The following is a 22,469-nucleotide window of genomic DNA, read 5'->3' on the forward strand; positions in this document are numbered from 1 at the left end:
CCCCACCCTCCCATTGTGGTGGCAGCAGCCTGGCCCCAAAGCCCCCATGCCCTGGCATGGCCCTGAAGTTCCCCCACACAGCCCTCCACCCTAACCTCTGCCCCAGCCCTCCACCCCAGAGCCAGCTTCCCAACCTTCTGACCCAGCCCTGAGCCCCTCATCCCCATTCCCACTCCAGAGCCTGCACCCTCAGCCAGAGCCCTCACACTGCAGCACCCCAAATCTGCCCCAGTCATGAGCTCTGTCCCACTCTCAGAACCTCTTGACCCCACCTCTGCCATGCAAATTTTGTTACGCGCTCCCGTACAAAGGCGGTGTTTCACCCACCACTTCCATACTGGTGCACCAAACAAAATTCATTCCACTCAGGGGTGGGTAAAGTTAGAGGCAACAATAGAAATAAACTTCAGATTTTTAACAGCAATGGTAATTAATGATTATGTAAAAATAAGAGAACAAGCATAGCCATCATGGGTCAAATTCATGGGCCATTTAGCTCAGGAGCCAGTCTTCCTACTGTGGTCAATGCCAGAGGCTTTGGAGGGAATGAACAGATCACTCAGTCATGGAGTGGTTCATCCCTGTCATCCAGGTAGCTGCTTGCAGGCAGAGGTTAGGGACACCCGGAACATGAAGCCATGTCTACATTACCCCTGAGCAGGTTGGTCTTGCGGGGTTCAATTTTGCATGCCTGGTAGGGAGGCATGAAATTGACCTATCGGGGTCAGCAGTCGACCCCTCTACTCCTCGTGTATCGGAGGAGTAAGGGAGGTCAGTGGGAGAAACTCTCCTGTCGACCTTCTTCAGTGGGGATAGCCCAGTAAGTCAGTGGCAGGTACGTCAGTTCTTGCTACGCGATTGGTGTAGCTAGAATCGCTTATCTGCCATCAACTCACTTGCCTAGCGTAGACATAGGCTGAGGCTGTGTTCCTGAGCATCTTCACTAATGGCCATTGACGGAGGTATCCTCTGTGGACTTACCTAGTTCTTTTGCGAATCCTGTTTGGCCTTTACAACGAGTTCTGCCGGTTGACTGTGCGTGATGTGCAGAAATACGTCCTCCAGTTTGTTTTAAACCTGCTGCCTGTTGATTTCAGTGGGTGACCTCTGGTTCACGTGTTACGTGAATGGACAAGTAGCACTTCCATCTTCATTCGCCCTTTCTCCCCACCATTCACGATTTTTCTGAGCCTCCCCTGGCTTTCTGCTCCTTCCCTGTGTACCCTCCCAGGTTAGCTATCGTAAGCCCAGCGCTTACCACCAAGGTGCTCTCAGCCCCCAACGGACGGTGTTTAATTGCTCATAGCTGAGCCTGGAGCCTTCTTGATGCTGCAGCAAAAGCAGCAACCAGGTTGCTACTGTTAGTGCCCTGGCATAGCCTTGGATGGCCTCTTTTACTCGACTGCTTAGCTATGGTGGCATGTTTGGTTCGCTTCATGTTCTTGCTGTGCTGGAGGTATAGATGTAGTACTTTGAGTACCAGCCAGTGTTTTCTCTAATTTTTTCCATCCATGAGTAGAATAAATTTTGTTGTGTGCACCACCAGTAGAAACACACACTGCCCGCAGTGGGTGGCTGTGAGCTCTCTTCTGATCAGCTGGGCAGCACCTGAATCTCTCCTGGCTGGCCGCCCAACCGCTCTGCTTACAGGGAACACTGGAGCTAATACTCTGTGTCAGTGTTTTTAAAGTTTCCATGCAGCTTGTGGACATTTCACTCCTGTGACTCTTCCTTTTAATAGAGCTTTTGCCTTTTCATGCACTACCTTTGTAAAGCTAAGTGCTACCGTGATGGATTTCTTTTGTATTTTCCCTCCAACTAGGACATTAAATTTAGTTACATTGTGGTCACTATTACCCAGCAATTCAGCTGTCTTGGACCAGATCTTGACACCAGGTCGGACTATGTCAGGAAGTGTCCTTTCTCTTGCAGGTTCCAGGACTGTCTACTCCAAAAAGCAGTCTTGAATGGTGTCTGGAGACTTTATTGCTGCATCCTGTCCTGAGCTGACATAGGGATGCTTGAAATTCCTCTTTATCAATGGGTTTTCTGTCTCTCTAATCTCCCTGAGCACTTAACAGTCACCCTTATCATCCGAGTCAGGCGGTCGGAAGCATATTGCTGCTGTTATACTGTTCAAGCATGGAATTACTGTCCATAGAAAGCCTATGGTACAGTTTGATTTAAGATTTTTACTGTATTTCACTCTCTGCTGCCTGTAACACAAAATGAAAAAAGCAGTCCTGTAACACTTTAAAGACTAACAGTATTATTTGTTAGGTGATGAGCTTTGGTGGGACAGATTCACTTCTTCACATCTGGAGAACAACTGATATCAGAAACACCCCATCTGTTATTATGATATCAGTTATTCTCCAGATCTGAAGAAGTGGGTCTGTCCCAAGGAAGCTCATCACCTAATAAATAATATTGTTAGTCTTTTAAGGTGCTACAGGACTGCTTTTTGTGACGATACAGACTAACGTAGCTATCTCTCTGAGACTATTCTTTAACACAGTGTCACGCCCCGTAAGCGTGACCTACCCTGTCATTCCTATATATTTTGTACCCCGATATTACTGTGTCCCATTGATTATCATCATTCCATCCAGTTTCTGCTGTTCCTGTTATATCTATATGCTCATGTAAGACTAGGCACTCAAGTCCTCTCGCCTTAATATTTAGATATCTGACATTTGTAAATGAGCACTTATGAAATGTATCACTGTTTAGTTGTCTTCATGTGATGTAATTGAATGGGACTGTTTTTTGTTTGACTGGTTCTCTTCCATTCCCACCTTTACATCATCAACTTCTATCTTCTTCTCTTTACCAGAATACGGAGTATCCTTTTAATAAACCCTCCCGAAAGGGGTGTCTCTGTCTGAACCGTGTAAGCCTCTGCACCTGTCATCATTTCCTAGGATTGCCCATTTTGTTTGAATGTATTCCTGGAGGTTTCACAACACATCTTTTTTCATTGAAGATTAATCCCAGGAGACACTGGAGCAATCTTGGAGGGTTGGCAACCCCAGCTTTCCCTCATCCCTTGGTTAAAAACTCTTCTGCCATCTTTTTAATGTTACATGCCAGGAATCTGTTCTGGTTTGGTTTAGGGAGTACCTATCCTTCCTGTATAGGCTCCCCCTTTCCTAAAATGCTCTCCAGTTCCTCACAAATCTAAATCCCTGCTCACATCACCATCCTCTTTTCTACATGCCAAGACCCTGCATTTCTGCCTCATGGGCCCCACGCTTTTCACTAGAAGCATTTCAGAGAATGCTACTATAGAGATCTGTCAGGGATACTGATGGCTCCTGCCATGAGGATAGGGGGCTCGACTGGATGACCTCTGAAGGTCTCTGAAGGTCCCTTTCCATATGCTAAGAGATCTCAGTTATCTAATACATTGCAAGGAAAATTTCCCCACCTTTGATATTGGCAAGAATGGCACCCATGCCATTTAATTTAATATGCTTCTTCCACAGGTCCTATTAATTACAGGTGACCTCTTCACCCTCCTCTTTCTTCTTCATTCTCCCTGCCCCTCCCTGCTGTATAAACCCTGGATTATTATTTTTCCTCCAAATCTGATGAGGTAGGTCTTACCCGTGAAAGCTCATCACCTAATAAATAAAATTGTTCGTCTTTAAGGTGCTACAGGACTGCTTGTTTTTTGTTTTTTTTATCATGGTCCCTGGGTTCCTGTCTGATGTAGATTCTAAAAATCTTTCCCTGGTGTTGCTGCTTAAATACCCTGTGCTGTACTAGCTGTGGGCAGTTGCAGGTGGCAGACACTCATGATGGAGGGGTTTCTGTCTTGCTGGAGGTGATCAGTTCTCCATGTGGCACTGCCCCAGAGCTGCAAGATGCATTGCGGGATTGAGGGACCCGTATAACTCAAAAGAAAGGAAGAATCTAGCTAGAGAGGTATCAACCAATTATGCTGTTCTCTTGCCCACGGCTGCTACTAAACAGCTGCTGCATGACTTCAAATTTTTCCAAGGTGATGCCTTGCCTGAGGCAACAAGAAATATGACAACTTTAATCATCCTAACTAGGGCTGGTAGTGAGTTAAATAATGTGAGTTGGAGTGTTTATGTAATTGTGTGATTGCCTCTAACAGGTGTGTGGGTTTGGCAGGCAGAATCCGGCACCTTTTGAGAGACAGCTGCGGGACCTTGTGCTGTCCAATCACACACAGGGAGTGAAGTCAGCTGCTCTTTGAGTGAGTTGCAAAACTCCCCCTGACCTCAATAAATCCACTCTGGGGCTGACCCAGGAGCCCTGAGGGAAAATGTTCTCAGGCAGGTGGCTAAAGGAACCGGATTTAACTTGTGAGGCTCAGGAACATCTGCTGGATTTGCCATTCTTTTCCTCTAGCTTGAAAAGTCACTCTTGCTTTGTTCCGAGGGTTTGCTGACCCTGTTGGGCAGAGGAGCCGGGGTTGAGAGAATGAGTTGTCCCAGCCACTTAACAACATACATTTCAGTCAGGAAAACTGCTCTGCTTACAGCTTCAATATTTTCTTTTGCATCTTCACTTAATGAGTGCAAAAAGGATCAAACTTTTGGTGCTGATCTCTCCCCCATGCCAGGAACCCTGTCCAAAGTGTGTGCTTAGAGCTGTGGGGGTCAAGAAGGCAGTGCTAACTTCCTTAATATTGCAAGACCATGTTGAGTAGAGCAGCAATGTAACTTAGCGCTCAGGTGAAATGGGAGATAAAGATGGGAAATGTAGCCTAGTAAAAATCAGAAGCTAGTATACCTTATACCATTATTTCACTGAATATGTGAGCAAATGTCATTATCCTGTGGGCTCATTGTAGACAAGGGATGTATTACTTCTGTTTGAGGTAATGCAGAGCAGTGGCTACACTGGGACTTGGGAGATCTGGCTTCATCTATCTCCTTTAACACAGACTTGCTGAGTGACCTTGGGTAAGTCACTTTGTCCTTTAGTGTCTCTGCTCCTGACTACATAGAGAAGATGGTTAGCCATTGGCACAGCTTATCAAGGGTCCAGATGGATTCTCATAGAATCTTAGGGCTGGCAGAGACCTCAGGAGGTCATGAAATCCAGCCCCCTGCCCAAAGCCCAACTAAATCATCCCAGAAGGGACTTTAGCACTCTGTGACTTAAAAATCTCTAGGGATGGAGATTCCACCACCTCTCTAGGTAACACATTCCAGTGCTTCACCACCCTCTTCATGAAATTCTAGTGATTCTCCGTCACTGACAATTGGTAGGTCAAGATTGAATGCTTTTTTCTGAAAGAGCCACTCTAGGAATTCTTCAGGGAGCTTCCTCTGGCCTGGGGGATGTAGGACGTCAGCCCAGATGACCACCGTGCAGCCTGGGAATCTAGGAGCCAATGACAAAAGGGAGGATGTCATGGTTACAGGGCAAGCTGCACTTCTGGGGCCTCTTAGGCCAGTCCCTGAGGTCTTGGACTTCTTGCCCTGCACCTGTCCTCCACAAAAGATCATCCTCCAACCCGCTCTACTCCTTGTGTTGTGGGGCTCCTCAGGGACCTGCCTAGCTTCTCATACACAGCAGAGCAGCCTCAGGGCTACACAAACAAGAGAAGAGTTTTGGTGCAGGGCTCAATGACCAGTGACTAATCTGCCTCTCAGGTAGAGCTGGTCAGAAAATGGGCTTTCTTCTACAGAAAATTTTGAAAAAAAACGAAAAACATAAAAGCTTAACACATTTTCTCCAAAACCCCAAATTATCAACAGAAAAAGTCCATTCCTTGGAGAAAGTAAAACCACAAAAAATGTTAGGCAAAAATGGAAATATTCCATTTTGGATATGCTGCCCAAATGCCTCATCTGAGCTGTAGTTCAGGTAACACATGCTCCCATTTCTCCTCTTTAGACTGGGCTGCCAGGGCTCACAATATCAACCATGTTGCCATTTTGCAGCTTTCACTTGAAATGCTTCAATTTTGGGGCCTGTGAATGTTGAAGTCTCCCCCCGCCACAGCCCAAAAAAAAAAAGTGTGTGAGGAAAACAGACAATAGCTGGGAAAAATCTATTTGAACTGAAAACCCCATTTTCTGTCTAAATAGTTCTGATGCAAAATGTTCCACCAGCCCTTTCTTCCTATGTTGGGGCTGTGAGCTGGGCTGGTGGAGAGTTATCTACACACCAGCACAGACCCACTTCAAGGATCCCTTCGTGTTACAGGAGTGGCTTAAAAGATTCTTAGTTTCAGTTAGGCCTGCTGTCCTCAGAGCACTTTATAGTTTTATAGCTTTAGCCTCTTGGCTCTTTGTTTCAACTGATCAAAAATCTACCATAATAAAGTTGTGAGATGAGAGCATGCCTGGAAAAATCTAGACCTAGATGCTAGAGGTGTGAATTCCTGCCCTCCTCTGACCTCCCCAATGCACAGAATTAACTAATCCCAGTTATTAGAGCTGTTGGGCTTTTAATTTGCAAGTGGTGGTTCAAAGACACTTCCTAACAGGCACAGCAGAAACTGGATGGAATGATGAATAGTAACAGAGAGGGAGCCGTGCTAGTCTATACACTATCAAAACAAAAAGCAGTCAAGTAGCACTTTAAAGACTAGCAAAACAGTTTATTAGGTGAGCTTTCGTGGGACAGACCCACTTCTTCAGACCATAGCCAGACCAGAACAGACTCAATATTTAAGACACAGAGAACCAAAAAACAGTAAGCAAGGAGGACAAATCAGAAAAAGATAATCAAGGTGAAATTATCGCTCCGTTTTAGAAAGAGAAGTGGACGAACTGACATTTATATTCAAATTCGGAACATTAACACATGATTTAAATTGTGATGGGAACTTTCTGAGTCACTATAGGGGCTCGTCTCCATACTGGACTCAATCTAATTCTTGATCTTCCTCCCCACCCCTCCACTCTCTGATTTGCTCACCTTGATTATCTTTTTCTGATTTGTCCTCCTTGCCTACTGTTTTTGGTTCTCTGTATCTTAAATATTGAGTCTGTTCTGGTCTGGCTATGGTCTGAAGAAGTGGGTCTGTCCCACGAAAGCTCACCTAATAAACTATTTTGCTAGTCTTTAAAGTGCTACTTGACTGCTTTTTGTTTTGATAGTGTATAGACTAGCACGGCTCCCTCTCTGTTACTATTCAACATGCAACGCACTACATTTAGCCGTTTGGAATGGAGATCCATCAACTACATGAAAAAACTCACCCAAGCTGCGTCTACACGTGCACGCTACTTCGAAGTAGCGGCACCAACTTCGAAATAGCGCCCGTCGTGTCTACACGCGTCGGGCGCTATTTCGAAGTTAACTTCGACGTTAGGCGGCGAGACGTCGAAGTCGCTAACCTCATGAGGAGATAGGAATAGCGCCCTACTTCGACGTTCAACGTTGAAGTAGGGACCGTGTAGACGATCCGCGTCCCGCAACGTCGAAATTGCTGGGTCCTCCATGGCGGCCATCAGCTGGGGGGTTGAGAGATGCTCTCTCTCCAGCCCCTGCGGGGCTCTATGGTCACCGTGGGCAGCAGCCCTTAGCCCAGGGCTTCTGGCTGCTTCTGCGGCAGCTGGGGATCTATGCTGCAGGCACAGGGTCTGCAACCAGTTGTCAGCTCTGTGTATCTTGTGTTGTTTAGTGCAACTGTGTCTGGGAGGGGCCCTTTAAGGGAGCGGCTGGCTGTTGAGTCCGCCCTGTGACCCTGTCTGCAGCTGTGCCTGGCATCCCTATTTCGATGTGTGCTACTTTGACGTGTAGACGTTCCCTCGCTGCGCCTATTTCGATGTTGGGCTGAGCAACATCGAAGTTGAACATCGACGTTGCCGGCCCTGGAGGACGTGTAGACGTTATTCATCGAAATAGCCTATTTCGATGTTGGCTGCACGTGTAGACGTAGCCCCAGATCCAGACAGACATCATCTTTCTCTCCAAATGCAAGAAAATGGACATTATATCCAAGGCACTGGCAGTGAAAAACCCATTACTATCAACATACTACACTGACTACAGTGAACATCTATGCAACACGCTTTCTAAGAAACTGAGGAACCACTTGATCAAAATCCTTTACAATAAACAAAAGATGATCAAAAATGAACTTTCTGAACTTGAAATTATCATCAATGAACAGGCATCCACACAAGACCCCACAGTACGAAACTTTACCAGTGCCAGACAAGATATTTATAAAACACACTTCCTCTTTCTACAAAAAAGAAAAGAGAATAAATTTTCTTCATTACTTCATTCCTCAGGATACTTCAACCACAATAACAGTAGCTCGACCAACAACATTGTTAACCTTTCAAACTACCAACTCAGCCCAACAGAGGAGTCTCTCTTATCCTGGGGTCTTTCCTTCTGCCGTACTTCCCCCACGAACTTAATACAATTCTGTGGGGACCTTGAAGCCTTCTTTCGCTGCCTCTGTCTAAAGGAATTTTTCCAGCACACCTATGAACAACAGTCTGACTCTCTCGACCCCCCCCCACCAACAACAAAAGAAGAAGAACTCTATGTGGACTCCCCCTGAGGGTCGTAGTGAAAGTCTGGACTTCTACGTACAGTGCTTCCGCAACCGTGCTCAGTCTGACATTATACTCAAACAATGCCAAATGAGACACAATCTCAACTATGCTGAACTCTATGCTGTCCAGAATCTCAAAAATAACCAAGACATCATAATCAAACCAGCTGACAAAGGGGGTGCTGTTGTCATCCTGAATAAGTCAGACTATGAACAGGAGGCAGCCAGACAACTCTCCAACACCACATTTTACAGACCTCTCTCTGCTGATCCCACTTTGGAATTCCAAAGGAAATTACAACAACTACTGAAGGAACTCCCTGCTGCTACTCGGGACCTCATTCACTCAGACACACCATCTGAGCCGCAGCCTGGATTATTCTATTTACTTCCCAAAATCCACAAACCTGGAAACCCTGGATGCCCTATCATTTCAGGTATTGGCACCCTTACCACCGGACTATCCAGTTACATGGACTCCCTCCTCAAACCCTATGCCACCAATGCTCCCAGCTATATCCGAGATACCACCGACTTCCTGAGGAAATTACAAAACATCGGAAAAGTTCCTGATAACGCCATCCTTGCCACAATGGATGTAGAGGCTCTGTACACTAATATTCCACATAAAGATGGATTACAAGCAATCAGGAACACCATCCCTCATGCCACCACAGCCAATCTGGTGTCTGACCTCTGTAACGTTGTTCTCACACACAACCATTTCCGTTTTGGGGACAATTTATACCTCCAGATTAGTGGAACTGCTATGGGCACCCGCATGGCCCCACAATATGCTAATATATTTATGGCTGACCTGGAACAACGATTCCTCAGCTCTCATCCCCTGTTACCACTCCTCTACTTAAGATACATTGATGACATCTTTATGATTTGGACCCATGGTACAGAGGCTCTAGAAAAATTCCACAGAGACTTTAACAATCTACACCCCACCATCAACTTATGCCTCGATTACAACACGCAAGAGATACATTTCTTGGACACTACAGTACTAATCAAGGATGGCCTGATCAGTACCACACTGTACCGAAAACCTACTGATCGCTATACTTATCTACACCCTTCTAGTTTCCATCCTGCACATGTGACTAGATCCATTGTTTACAGTCAAGCTCTTAGGTATAATCGCATTTGCTCTGATCCAACTGACAGAGACCAAAAACTACAAGAACTTTACCAAATATTCATAAACCTGAATTACCCACCAGGATAAGTAAAAAAACAAATCAACAGGGCCAGGCGCATACCCAGAAACCAACTACTCCAAGATCAGCCCAAAAAAGCCAAGAACAGAACACCACTGGTCATCACCTACAGCCCCCAACTCAGACCACTGAAACGAATTATTAAAGACCTACAAGCTATTCTTAATCAGGATGCTACACTCCAGAAGGCCCTGGGTGACATGCCTGTTCTCTGCTACAGACAACCTCCCAACCTCATGAGGATCCTTACTAACAGCCACAGTCTCTACCCCAGGAACACCAGTCCTGGAACCTTTCCCTGCAACAAAGCCCGCTGCCAGCTTTGTCCACATATCTTCTCTGGAAATACCATCACTGGACCTAACCAGGTTACTCACAGAATCACGGGCACTTTCTCATGCTCCTCTACTAACATCATATATGCCATCATGTGCCAACAATGCCCAGATGCTTTGTATATTGGACAGACTTCTAATTCCCTTAGACAAAGGGTCAACGGGCACAAAACAGACATCAAAACACTCCAGATCCACAAACCAGTGAGTCAACATTTTAATGGAATGAGGCATTCTGTCAATGACCTCAAGGTATGTGTGTTACTGAAGAGAAATTATCGCTCCGTTTTAGAAAGAGAAGTGGACGAACTGACATTTATATTCAAATTCGGAACATTAACACATGGTTTAAATTGTGATGGGAACTTTCTGAGTCACTATAGGGGCTCGTCTGCATACTTGACTCAATCTAATTCTTGATCTTCCTCCCCACCCCTCCACTTTCTGATTTGCTCACCTTGATTATCTTTTTCTGATTTGTCCTCCTTGCCTACTGTTTTTGGTTCTCTGTGTCTTAAATATTGAGTCTGTTCTGGTCTGGCTGTGGTCTGAAGAAGTGGGTCTGTCCCACAAAAGCTCACCTAATAAACGATTTTGCTAGTCTTTAAAGTGCTACTTGACTGCTTTTTGTTTTGGATGGAATGATGATAGTCCAGGGGACACAGTAATGAAAATGAAAACTCTTGTTTCTTTTGTTGTTGAAATTGTTCTTCAAAAGTATTTTTCCCCAGTTTTCTTGAAAAAATACTCATCTTTTTGGCCAAAATTGGATTTTTTTTTCTTCTAAAATGTTTGTTTTACATTGCCAACCATTCCCCCCTCCCCCGAAAGAAAAGAAAAGAAACAGAAATATTTTGATTTTGAGTCTGGAATCATTCAGGTTTTGTTTTGACATTGAGAACCTGAAGAATGTTATTGGTCACCCATACGTCCCAAGGAGGTTTCGGTTTTGACAACAAAGCCATTTTTATAATGGGGAGTGCAAAGGGAGCTAAAAGTCCTCTTTATCCCTCACCTGTGTGCTCTGCCCATTCCTTCTGGTCGTTCGTGGCCCATGGCTATGGCACAGCAGGGACGAAGATACTAGAGTGTAACATGCTGTCGTGGGGATGGACCTCAGTCAGAACCCATAATCTGCCCTCAGGATGGGGGCATTCTGTGTCCAGAGAAGGCACCTCTGGTCATGTCTCTGCAGTCATAGTCCAAACAACTGCCCCTTTGCTTAGCGGCTCAAATACTGGTTGGTCTCTGTTTTGAGGGGTCATGTCAGTTCATTGGAACACTAATGACTCAGAGTTGATGAGCTGAGGGTGGGGAGGGCATTCTGCCATCCATAGTGGTGTAGGCTTGTGATCTCGATCCAGTTTCCAGGGAACAGGTGATCTGTTGAGCCGCAAACGGTTGGCAGTTTTCGCAGACCGAGTGTTCAGCTGGCCTGAACTCCCCCTTCACTCTGCAGATGGGACTATGTAGCCAAGTGGTTCTCAAACGAAGGGTCGGGCCCCTGAGGGGATCATGAGATTATAATACGGGGTGGTCATGAGCTATCACCCTCCACCCCAAACCCCACTTTGCCTCCAGCATTTATAACGGTGTTAAACATATGCAGTTAAAAAGTGTTTTTAATTTATAGTGGGGAGTTGCCCTCAGTGGTTTTCTCTGTGAAAGGGGTTCACCAAGAATCATTGGTGGAGCCAAAGAGTATGTCTACATGGCAGCCTTATTTTGAAATAAGCTATTCCTGAAGAGCTTATTTTGAAATAACATTGCTACGTGCAAAATGCGTTTCGAAATAGCACTTCGCTATTTCTAAATACAGCATCTACAAACAATAGGGCCTATTTCAAAACAGAGCCATCGGACAAACTATGGCTTATTTCAAGAGAGGCTTTATTCACTGTCTACACATTATTATACATATTATTATTTTGAAATAGCAGTTGTGTTGTGTAGGTGCTGGGATAGTAATTTAGGAATATAGTTATTTAGAAATAATCGCTGTTATTGTGAAATAACTTTGCTGTGCAGACATACCCAAATTCTCCAGAAACTTGTATTAAATAGCCCATTGGCCCTGTAAACCAAGAGTTGTGAGTTCAGTCCCTGAGGAGGCCGTTTAGGGTCTGGGGCAAATAGATGTAAATAAATGGTGGTGGTACTTGGTCCTGCTGAGGGGACTGGACTCAATGACCTCCAAGGTCCCTTCCAGTTCTATGAGATGTGTATGTTACATCAACATGAGGTCTTATCTCCCTCTCGTGGCTGGATCTTGTAAGGAAACTTGAGTCAGCTATTGCATACATAGACCTGGGCTGTCAGCTCAGACAGTAGGACATTGTACCTTTGAATCTGGAACCCCCAAGTTCAAACTGCACAACTAATCAGAGCAGGGTGGGTGGATGAGCAGGTGGGACATCCCATTCTCTCTCAGGTCAAAGACTCCAACCATGGGTAATAATAAAGCCTGATGCCAGCAATGTGCTTCTCATCCAGGGATCTCAAAGCACTTTATGGGAGTGGACTGATCTTATTGTTCCCTCTTCACAGTTGTGAGAGGACAGATGCTTGAGATGGTTGAGGGCAGGTCCACGCTAGAGGCCAAAGTCAAACTAAGCCATGCCACTAAGCTATACTACTGCTGGAGTAAACGTAACTTAGTTCAACTTACTTCAGCATCTCCACTGCAGGGAGAATCAATGGGAGAAATTCTCCTATTGACTTCCCTTACTCCTTGCAACCCCGTGAAGTACCAGGCTTGAGGGGAGCATGAGCAGCTGTCAATTTAGTGGGTCCTGCCTAGACCTGCGAAATCGACCCCTGGGAGATTGATCTGTGGAGTGTCAAACTACCAATAAATGCAGACAACCCCTGAGTCCAGGGCCGTGAGGCGGCGAAGTTATCAGCTCTGGAGTAGAGCCAGCCATATTAGTTATCAGTGTGGTGGCCTGACGATGAGGTCAAGCTGTCTCCCTTGTCATCTAGCATCTGTTTTTGCAGAGGATGGAGGGGAGGGGGGACAGGAAGGAAAAGGAAAAGCTTTTTCGGTCCTGAATTCTTTCATCTCCTTTCTCCTTTCTCCCCACAGCTGATAGTTGAAAAGACAACTGACTTCCCTTCCGCTGAATACTCTCTGCTGGAGGATGTAGCCCTCCACTTCACGTGTTTGATGGACAGACTGAACGAGCAGCGCCTGTTTCAGCCGGACCTGTGTGACGTGGACATCGTCCTGGTTCAGCAGAAGAGCATCTTCCCCGCCCACAAGGGGGTCCTTGCTGCATACAGCCAGTTTTTCCACTCGCTCTTCACCCAGAACAAGCAGCTGCAGCGGGTGGAGCTCTCCCTGGAGGCCCTGACATCCCAAGGCCTCCAGCAGATCCTCAACTTCATCTACACCTCCAAGCTGCTGGTGAATGCTGGCAATGTGCAGGACGTCCTGAACGCCGCTGCTGTGCTGCAGATGAACAACATAGCCTCCTCCTGCCAGGAGCTCATCAACACCAGGTCCCTCAGCCTGGCCCTGGCCAGCAACATGGCCTTGCCCCAGGAGGCCTGCGGCAACACTGTCCCTCCGCAGTACTACTGTGAGATTAAGCAAGAGGCTGATTCTCCACACCCCAAGATCTACGCCCGGGAAGGAAACGATCCTTACTCGGTGCGAGTAGAGGACAGGGTAGGGGGCGGTGGCAACCAGCACCTCCCAGCTGTGGCTGCCAAGCAGTATTACAAGGAGGAGAAAGACAGTGGCCTGGCCACAATGTGTAAGATGGAGGGTGGAGAGTCTGAGGAGGATCTGGATAGCCAGGGCTCTTACAACCGGGAGCAGATCATTGTGGAGGTGAATCTCAACAACCAAACCCTCAATGTCTCCAAGGGGACGGAAGGGAAGCCTACGGCCAGCGAAGCTGCTGCTGTGATTAGCCAGCCTGACGGGGATGAGCATGACACTGAGGAAGAAGGAGAAGAGGAGAACGAGGAAGCAGGAGAGGAGGAGGAGGAAGATGCTGAGGTGGGGGAGGAGGAAGAGGAGGAGCACAGTGATGAGGAAGACCTGGAGGAGACCACCGAGGAGGAGGAGGAGGAGGAAGAGGAGGATGACGAGGAGGCGTCCGAAGGGAAAAGGGAAAAATCTGGGCAGCCCCGCAAGGGGAGCAAGTCGTCCAAGGCCACCAAGTCCACTATGTCCACCAGGTCCCAGGATCTGGCCAAGGGGGTGGAGGAGGAGGAGGGCCAGCGTGGCAGGAAAAGGAAAAAGGAGCAGGACGGGCTGGGCCCGAAAGTCAAGCTAGAGGAGAAGCAGCACTATCCCTGCAAGAAATGCCCCCGCGTCTTCAACAACCGCTGGTACCTGGAGAAGCACATGAACGTCACCCACAGCCGCATGCAGATCTGCGACAAGTGTGGCAAGCGCTTCTTGCTGGAGAGCGAACTCCTGCTGCACCACCAGACGGACTGCGAGAAGAACATCCAGGTGAGCCGCTGGCTGGCCCGGTCTGGGCACCGGGTGCTCTCTGCCACTGGGGGACTGGGCGTGGTACTCTCCCCACTGAGCCATAGGTCATGCTCCAGGTACTCTGAGGTGGCAGCTGGTGGTCCTTATGGCAGAGGGGTTTGTGTATTGTCCTGGGGTTATAGCAGAGGTGAGGAAAGTACCCTAAAAGTTACTTGAGTGAAAGTACAGCTACTTTGCGGAAAATGTAATTGAGTAAAAGCCAGAGTGTCCTCCTGGAAAACTACTTAGTAAAAGCACAAACATATTGCATCTTAGTTACACTCAAGTAGCCAGAAGTAAAAAGTAGCCGTCCTGTGGATATTTGTGGATACTTGAATACAATCAAGATGTGACACTTTTCTACTTTTACTCAAGTAGCTTCCAGAAGAGCACCACGACTTTTACGTAATTACAATTCCCCCAAAGCAGCTGTACGATTACTCAAGTTGCTTTTTGGGGTACTTTTCCCAGCTCTGGGTTCTAGCAGCTGTGTCCAGCCTTACTCTGGCTCCTAGTTACCCCGCACAGCCCGACCCCAGTAGGTGGGGAGGAAAGGCAATACATGATCTACACTGCATGACTCTACCCAACTTGTAACAGAACCACTGATGTACAGTACGGTGTCAGAGTACGTGAGGGTTCCGTTCCGTGCACCCTCGCGTAACCCGGATTTTGCACAAGTTGGGGTCTGGCGTTTTCCCCGGCAGAACACATGTTCTGCAGCCGGGGAAGCAGCGGAAAGGTAGGTCCTGGGGTTGGGGGGCTGTTGGGGAGGGTTAAGCCTGGCGGTGGGTTAGGGCAATGGGAGGTCAGGGGGCGGATAAGGCTGGGGTGGGTTAGGGCTGCAGTGGGGAGAGGGCTGGTGTTAAGCTGGATCTGTGTGCGGGGTGGTGAGTCAGAGCCCTTCTGAGGTGGTGAACCAGTACGCGGCCGGAGGTTGAACCGGAGCCAAAGCCAGGCGTGGGTGGTGAGACGTCGGGTGGGGGGGTGAACTGGGGGGTGGCGGGAGGTTTGAATTGGAGCCGCGTGTGGGAGTTGAAACTGGAGTGGAGAGTGAACCGGAGCCATGCGTGAGGGGTGGTGAGCCAGCAGGGGTGTTGAACGGGGACCAGGGAGGTTGAATTGGAGTCGCACCTGAGGGGTGGTGAGCTAGAGCCAGAGGCAGGGGTGGGGGTGAGCAGGAGCTATGTGCGGATGGTGAGCGGAGCTGGTAGGGGGGCAGGGGGAGGGCTGAGCCCAGGCTGTGCAGAGCCAGTGGCACTGAGCCAGGGCTGGGGGAGCGAGTTAAGCACAACTGGAAATTGCACTACGGGGTTGACAATAGGAATCGGGGTCAGACACATAAGAGCCGGGTTGCGTACTCTGAGTTCATGTACTCTGAGACCTTACTGTACAGTAGAGGCCTGGCCCAGAATACTGTGGTGTTACTCTAGCTTGCTGAACTACTGCCATAGAGCCTTGAATTTTAAACAAAGGCAGGCAGAGGTGTTTTCTCTCCAGCCTTTCCGAATGGAAAGACTGGGGATGTAGGGTTGAGCTGGGGGTGGTGGTGGTGTGTGTCTCCCTTAACAGTGAGGCCTTTGAGAGTCAGGGAATAAATAGAGCTCTGCAAATCCCTGACTATCTGCTTTATAGCCGTGGCTATCCGCTTTATATCTGTGGACATCCATGTCTATGGATGTGGGAGCAGATCACTGCAGCTCACTTCTGCAGATACAAATTTTGTGTCCACCCAGAGCTCTAGGAATAAAATGAAGAGGTGGGCGTGGAGAGTAGAGAATTGAAAGGATCTGGCAGCTGCATGTCCCATCATGCTGGTAAAGAGGCTCACAGTGCAGATTAAAGGATTTGTTTAGAGTTGGAGAGCTTTGGTGCAGTACTTTGTAAGGGGCAGGCTGTAGGCACAGAGAGAACACAGCACGAAAAGCTAGGAGATACAAGGCTGTGATATATAGCTGGTTCCAGTGTGTTGGAAGCCTGTGTTATTTATTGCCTTTGGTAACTGCCTGTCCTTACTCTGACACTAGAAAGCTTCATCCCACCACTCTGACATCAGACGCACCAGAGTTAATTTTAGGGCAGCAGTTCTCAACGAGGGGTACCCAGATGACTTCTAGGATGTACATCAACTCATTTTAGTCTCAGGGGAGCCGTGTTAGTCTGTAGCTTCACAAATAACAAGCAGTCCTGTGACACCTTAGAGACTAATAAATGTATTCAGTTGTGAGCTTTCATGGGTAAAACCCACTTCATCAGATGCAAATGAAGAGGAAAATCAGAATCTAGGGTTTATATGTGTGGGGTGGGGGGAGCGGGTTTCCTGCCACTCATAGGACCAGTTAATGAAGCACATACTTATTTAGATGTTTGCCTAGTTTTACAGTATAAAGAGCACTAGCCGAGTCAGTACAAACTAAAATTTCATACAGACAACGGCCTATTTATCCTACTCCGTGCACTGTATGTGGCCATGTAAGTAATAGTTGTAGTCCAGTTGATTTATTTTATAATAATCTGGTAAAAATTGGAAAAGTCAGCAATTTTTCTGAAGTAGACTGCTGGGACACCAAAGTGTTTTTGTGTCAGATTTTGTAAGCAAGTAGTTTTTAAGTGAGGTGACAGTTGGGGTACAGGAGACAAATCAGACTCCTCCCAGGGGCACAGCAATTTGGGAAGGTCGGGAGCCACTTTTTGAGGGTGCTGACAAATGTTGGTTGTAGAACTGCAGCACCAGCCGCTAGAAAAAACTCAATTGCAGCACCGCGGCGAATGGACAGTGTTGTGCATCTTCATCTTATTGTGTAAGTGTGAAATATGAGCAACAGGGAATCGAGGAAACCTCTGGGTCTCTCAGGCCCCAAACTGCTCAAGCATTACTCTCCTGTTCTGCAGTCACCAAATCCCGTCCGCCCGTGCATTACACTGAGACCCAAGGAAATCTCTTAACTGCCATTCTCAGACGGGTAACCATGTTAGGCTGTAGCTTCGCGAACAACAAGCAATCCTGTGGCACCTTAGAGATTCACACATTTATTAGGTCATGAGCAAGACCCACTTCTTCAGATGATTGGAGTAGAAAAGAAAATAGAATCCATTATTTATGTAGCAGGGAGGCAGGAAAGCCGGGGGTGGGAACGGTTGCCTGTCACTGGTAGGACCTGTTGTTGAAGCAAAGTAGGATGTGTTGCATTTCTGCAAATATGAAAGGTGGGGAAATTGCCCTTATAATGTATAAGATAATTGCGAGCTCTGTTAAGGCCTGGTTTAAATGTGTCAAATTGTAAATGAATTCCAAAGTCAGGTGTCTCCCTCTGTAATCTTGTGGTAAAATCCTTCTGTAGAAGAATGGCTCCTTTTGAATCCATTATTGAATGTCCAGGTAGGTTAAAGTGTTTTCTTACAGGTTTGTGCGTGTTCCTATTCCTGATGGCAGATTTACATCCATTCATCCTTTGGTGCAGAGATTGTCCAGTTTGTTCAATGTACATGGCAGAGGGGCATTGCTGGCACACGATGGCCTATATCACATTACTGGATGTCCAGGTGTATGAGCTCCTGGTGGTGTGGCTGATGTGGTTAGATTCTGTGATGGCGTCACTTGTATATGAGGACAAAGTTGTCGATGGGTGGTATGGTGTGTGGCTATCTGTAGGAAAGGACTGTCCTGTGACCCAAGGTCTACGAGAGTAAGTGATTGTGTTCCAGTGTAGGTTGTCAATGAGGTGCTCCAGGAGTTTAAGATGGGGACTATAGGTGATGACAAGTAGTATTCTCTTATTATTTTTGTTGAGCCTGTCATGAAGTAGGTGACTCATTTGGCTCTGTCAATTTGTTTCTTTACTCCCCCAGGTGGGTATTAAGTTTTTAAGAATGCTTGATAAAGATCTTGCAGGTTTTTTGTCTCTGTCGGTGGGATTGGAGCAGCTAGGGTTGTATCTTAGGGCTTGGCTATAGACAATGGACCATGTGCTGTGTTGGATGGAAGCTGGAGGCATGTAGGTTAAGAATAGCGGTCAGTAGGTTTCCGATATAGAGTCACGTTTATGTGTCCATCATTGATTTGTACTGTAATGACCAGGAAGAGGATCTCTTGTGTGGAATGGCCCAGGCTGTAGTTGATGGTGGGGTGGAAGGTGTTGAAATCCCTGTGGAATTCTTCAAAGGTCTTGTTATCCACACAAATTTCTTTATCCCTTTCACACTTCAGGGACACACACACCTTTACCCAATCCCTAGGGCTCAGGGGTAATTCCCCACAGGTATGCAGGATCTGTGTGACAATGAAAAAGCCTTACTCAGTAATATTTTTATTCTCTATTTATTTACAATGACCAAGAAAGCAGAATACATGCTAAGCAAATGGTATCATGCTCATCAATCCTGATAAGGAAGGCAGACTTCCCAGGTTAGGTCTGGCAGTGCTGTTCTTGAGGGGTGAATCCACCCAGGTTTTTTCCTTGTGGTGTTCCTCCTGCTTTCCTTCTTCCCTTCCTGCCTTCCTTTTTTTCTTTTTTCTGCTGTTTTCCTTCTTGGACCCCAGTTTAAGTAAAACAAAACAGCAGTCATGTATCACTTTAAAGACTAACAAATTGATTTATTAGGTGATGAGCTTTCGTGAAACAGGCCCATTTCTTCAGATCCAGTTTAAGTAATGAAACTTGAGTCCTCCTTATCTATACTTTGGTTAGTAAAATTACGCTAAAATAATTGGTCAGTCATAACATACTGTAACAGAATTACCTAACCAATCATAACCCACCACCTTGACTGATTTACATGTAACAAAATTAATTATACAGCAGATAGAAGCAATTACAAACCAGAAAGGGATTATACAGAGAGCAGTAGAAAAGTGAAGACAATCATCATAGAATGATTGTCATAGAATACTTGGCTTAATCTAATTCTTGACCTCCCCCGCCGACCCCTGCGCTCTCTGATTTGCTCACCTTGATTATCTTTTTCTGATTTGTCCTCCTTGCTTACTGTTTTTGGTTCTCTGTGCCTTAAATATTGAGTCTGTTCTGGTATGGCTGTGGTCTGAAGAAGTGGGTCTGTCCCACAAAAGCTCACCTAATAAACTGTTTTGCTAGTCTTTAAAGTGCTACTTGACTGCTTTTTGTTTTGTTATCATAGAATGGTGATTCCACAACCTAGGCTATTGATAAGTCATTGCTTGCCAGATGAAATGCTATTAACTAAGTTTTCTTTACCCATCTTGAGATATGTTTCTTGTTCTGGAGACAAGGGGTGATATTATGATTTGGTCTTCTTAACAGCTTTGTGTGACACTGTTGTACTGAAATGTAGACAGGATGTGAGTATGTGACCTGTTGCTTCACAGTTAATGGCTGCTGCTCTTCCTTTGGCCTAAGGCCTTTCAATATGGCTGTAGAGAAGCCATATTGGTTTACTGTTACGGTCTCCTTACCATGGGTTCATCTGGTGATGATGTAATCAATGCAGCGTAGTTAGAGGAGGACAGTGGTAAGGAAAATTGTGTCCAATTCTTGGCCCCTCATTAAAAAGGGATGTGGGCACATTGGAGAGCCCATCGGAGGGCAACAAAAACGATTAGCAGCCTGGAGACATGACCTATAAGGAGAGACTGAGGGATTTAGGTTTACTTAGTCTACAAAAGAGAAGAGTGAGGGGGGATTTGATAGCAGCCTTCAACTTCCTGAAGGGGAGCTCTGAAGAGGATGGAGTGAGGCTGTTCTCAGTAGTGATGGATGGCAGAACAAGGAGAAATGATCTTAAGTTACAGAGGGAGAGGTGTAGGTTGGCTATTAGGAAAAACTATTTCACCAGGACAGTGCCAAAGCAGTGGAATGTGTTACCTAGGCTACGTCTACACTAACCCCAAACTTCGAAATGGCCATGCAAATGACCATTTCGAGCTTTACTAATGAAGCGCTGAAATGCATATTCAGCGCTTCATTAGCATGCGGGCGGCCACGGCACTTCGAAATTGACATGCCTCGCCGCCACGCGGCTCGTCCCGACGGGGCTCCTTTTCAAAAGGACCCCGCCTACTTCGAAGTCCCCTTATTCCCATGAGCTGATGGGAATAAGGGGACTTCGAAGTAGGCAGGGTCCTTTTGAAAAGGAGCCCCGTCGGGACGAGACGCGTGGCGGCGAGGCGCATCAATTTCGAAGTGCCGTGGCCGCCCGCATGCTAATGAAGCGCTGAAAATGCATTTCAGCGCTTCATTAGTAAACTTCAAAATGGCCATTTGCGTGGCCGTTTCGAAGTTTGGGGCTAGTGTAGACATGGCTCTAAAGACGTGGTGGAATCTCCATCCCTAGAGGTTCAGGATGATTTAGTTGGGATTGGTCCTGCTTTGAGCAGGGGATTGGACTTGATGACTTTCTGAGGTCTCTTCCTACCCTATGATTCTATGTACATGTAGACACATACACAAATAAGCAAACACCACAAAGAGAACACAGCACCACTCTCCACAATACACACACGCACATTCTGCACAAGCCCCTTATCCAAATGCCTTGATCCAAGTAACTGTGCACATATTTAAAAAAAAATTCTCCAACTAATCCAATCTGTGCTGAACTGTTTTGTATGATGCTGTCGTGACTAATGCATGTGTATGTACAGGAAAAGCCCGGTTATCTGGCACTCAGATAACTGGCTCATTTGGTTAACCAGCTGCTGCAGGTCCAGGGTCGGCTGCCTGCTGCCTGAGGATGCCAGATAATAAGGCTTATCCGGTATACCAAATCCTAGACAGTTCCCAACTTATCCGTCCAGTGCCTGAGTGATGTGTTTTTTCAAATTAACCCAGCTCTGATCTTATGCGTGCAATTCTTAAAACTATACCTGTAGGCGATGAGGACAACAAAGTGATGTACAATTTGAACTCTGCCCCTTCCATTGCCCCCACATGAGGGAAAGTGTGGGACAAGGACTCTGCATAAAAGACACAGGAACCACAGGAATACGGAAGGCTTCCAATAAGGGTGGATTGCTCTAAGCATATATAAAGTTGCTTATAACCGACTTCTTGCACCAGTATTTGTGGGGGAAGTAGGGAGGCCCAGTACAGGCCTATCAAGTGTGCGAACCACCAGGAGTGGAGAAGGCATGTGAGAAAGAACCCCTTGCCGTCAGCTCCCCTCCACTCACACATACCCCGACCCTCCGCCCTCAGCCCCCCTCCACTCACACCCCCCAACCCTCTGCCCTCAGCTCCCCTCTTCTCACACACACCCCAACCCCCTGCCCTCAGCTCCCCTCCACTCACACACACCCCTGCCCTCAGCCCCCCTCCACACATACACCCCAACTCCCTGCCTTCAGCCCCCCCTCCACTCACACCCCCCAACCCCCTGCCCTCAGCCCCCCCCCACTCACACACCCCAACCCCCTGCCCTCAGCCCCCCTCCACTCACACATACCCCAACCCCCTGCCCTCAGCCCCCCTCCACACACATACCCCAACCCCCTGCCCTCAGCACCCCTCCACTCACACATCCCAACCCCCTGCCCTCAGCTCCCCTCCACTCACACACACCCCAACCCCCTGCCATCAGCCCCCTCCACTCACACACAACCCAACCCCCTGTCCTCAGCCCCCCTCCGCTCACACATCCCAACTCCCTGCCCTCAGCCCCCCTCCACTCACACCCCCCAACCCCCTGCCCTCAGCCCCCCTCCGCTCACACACCCCAACTCCCTGCCCTCAGTCCCCCTCCGCTCACACACACCCCAACCCCCTGCCCTCAGCTCCCCTCCACTCATACACACCCCAGCCCCCTGCCCTCAGCTCCCCTCCACTCACATCCCCCAACCCTCTGCCCTCAGCTCCCCTCCACTCATACACACCCCAGCCCCCTGCCCTCAGCTCCCCTCCACTCACATCCCCCAACCCCCTGCCCTCAGCCCCCCT

The 22,469-nt window shown here is 47.4% G+C and overlaps 1 protein-coding gene across 3 annotated transcripts in view; it reads left to right on the plus strand.

Moving 5' to 3' along the window:
- Window positions 1-22,469, plus strand: part of ZBTB47 (zinc finger and BTB domain containing 47) — a 103,680-nt gene that overhangs the window by 61,793 nt on the left and 19,418 nt on the right. For all 3 annotated transcript variants that reach the window (XM_074985197.1, XM_074985196.1, XM_074985198.1), the window contains one exon: window positions 13,156-14,538. In XM_074985197.1, the coding sequence (XP_074841298.1) occupies window positions 13,237-14,538 (1,302 nt within the window). In that variant the 5' untranslated portion in view covers window positions 13,156-13,236. The remainder of the gene's footprint in view (window positions 1-13,155; window positions 14,539-22,469) is intronic.

This window comes from Carettochelys insculpta, chromosome 2 (assembly GCF_033958435.1).
Source record: "Carettochelys insculpta isolate YL-2023 chromosome 2, ASM3395843v1, whole genome shotgun sequence".
Lineage (NCBI taxonomy): Eukaryota > Metazoa > Chordata > Testudines > Carettochelyidae > Carettochelys > Carettochelys insculpta.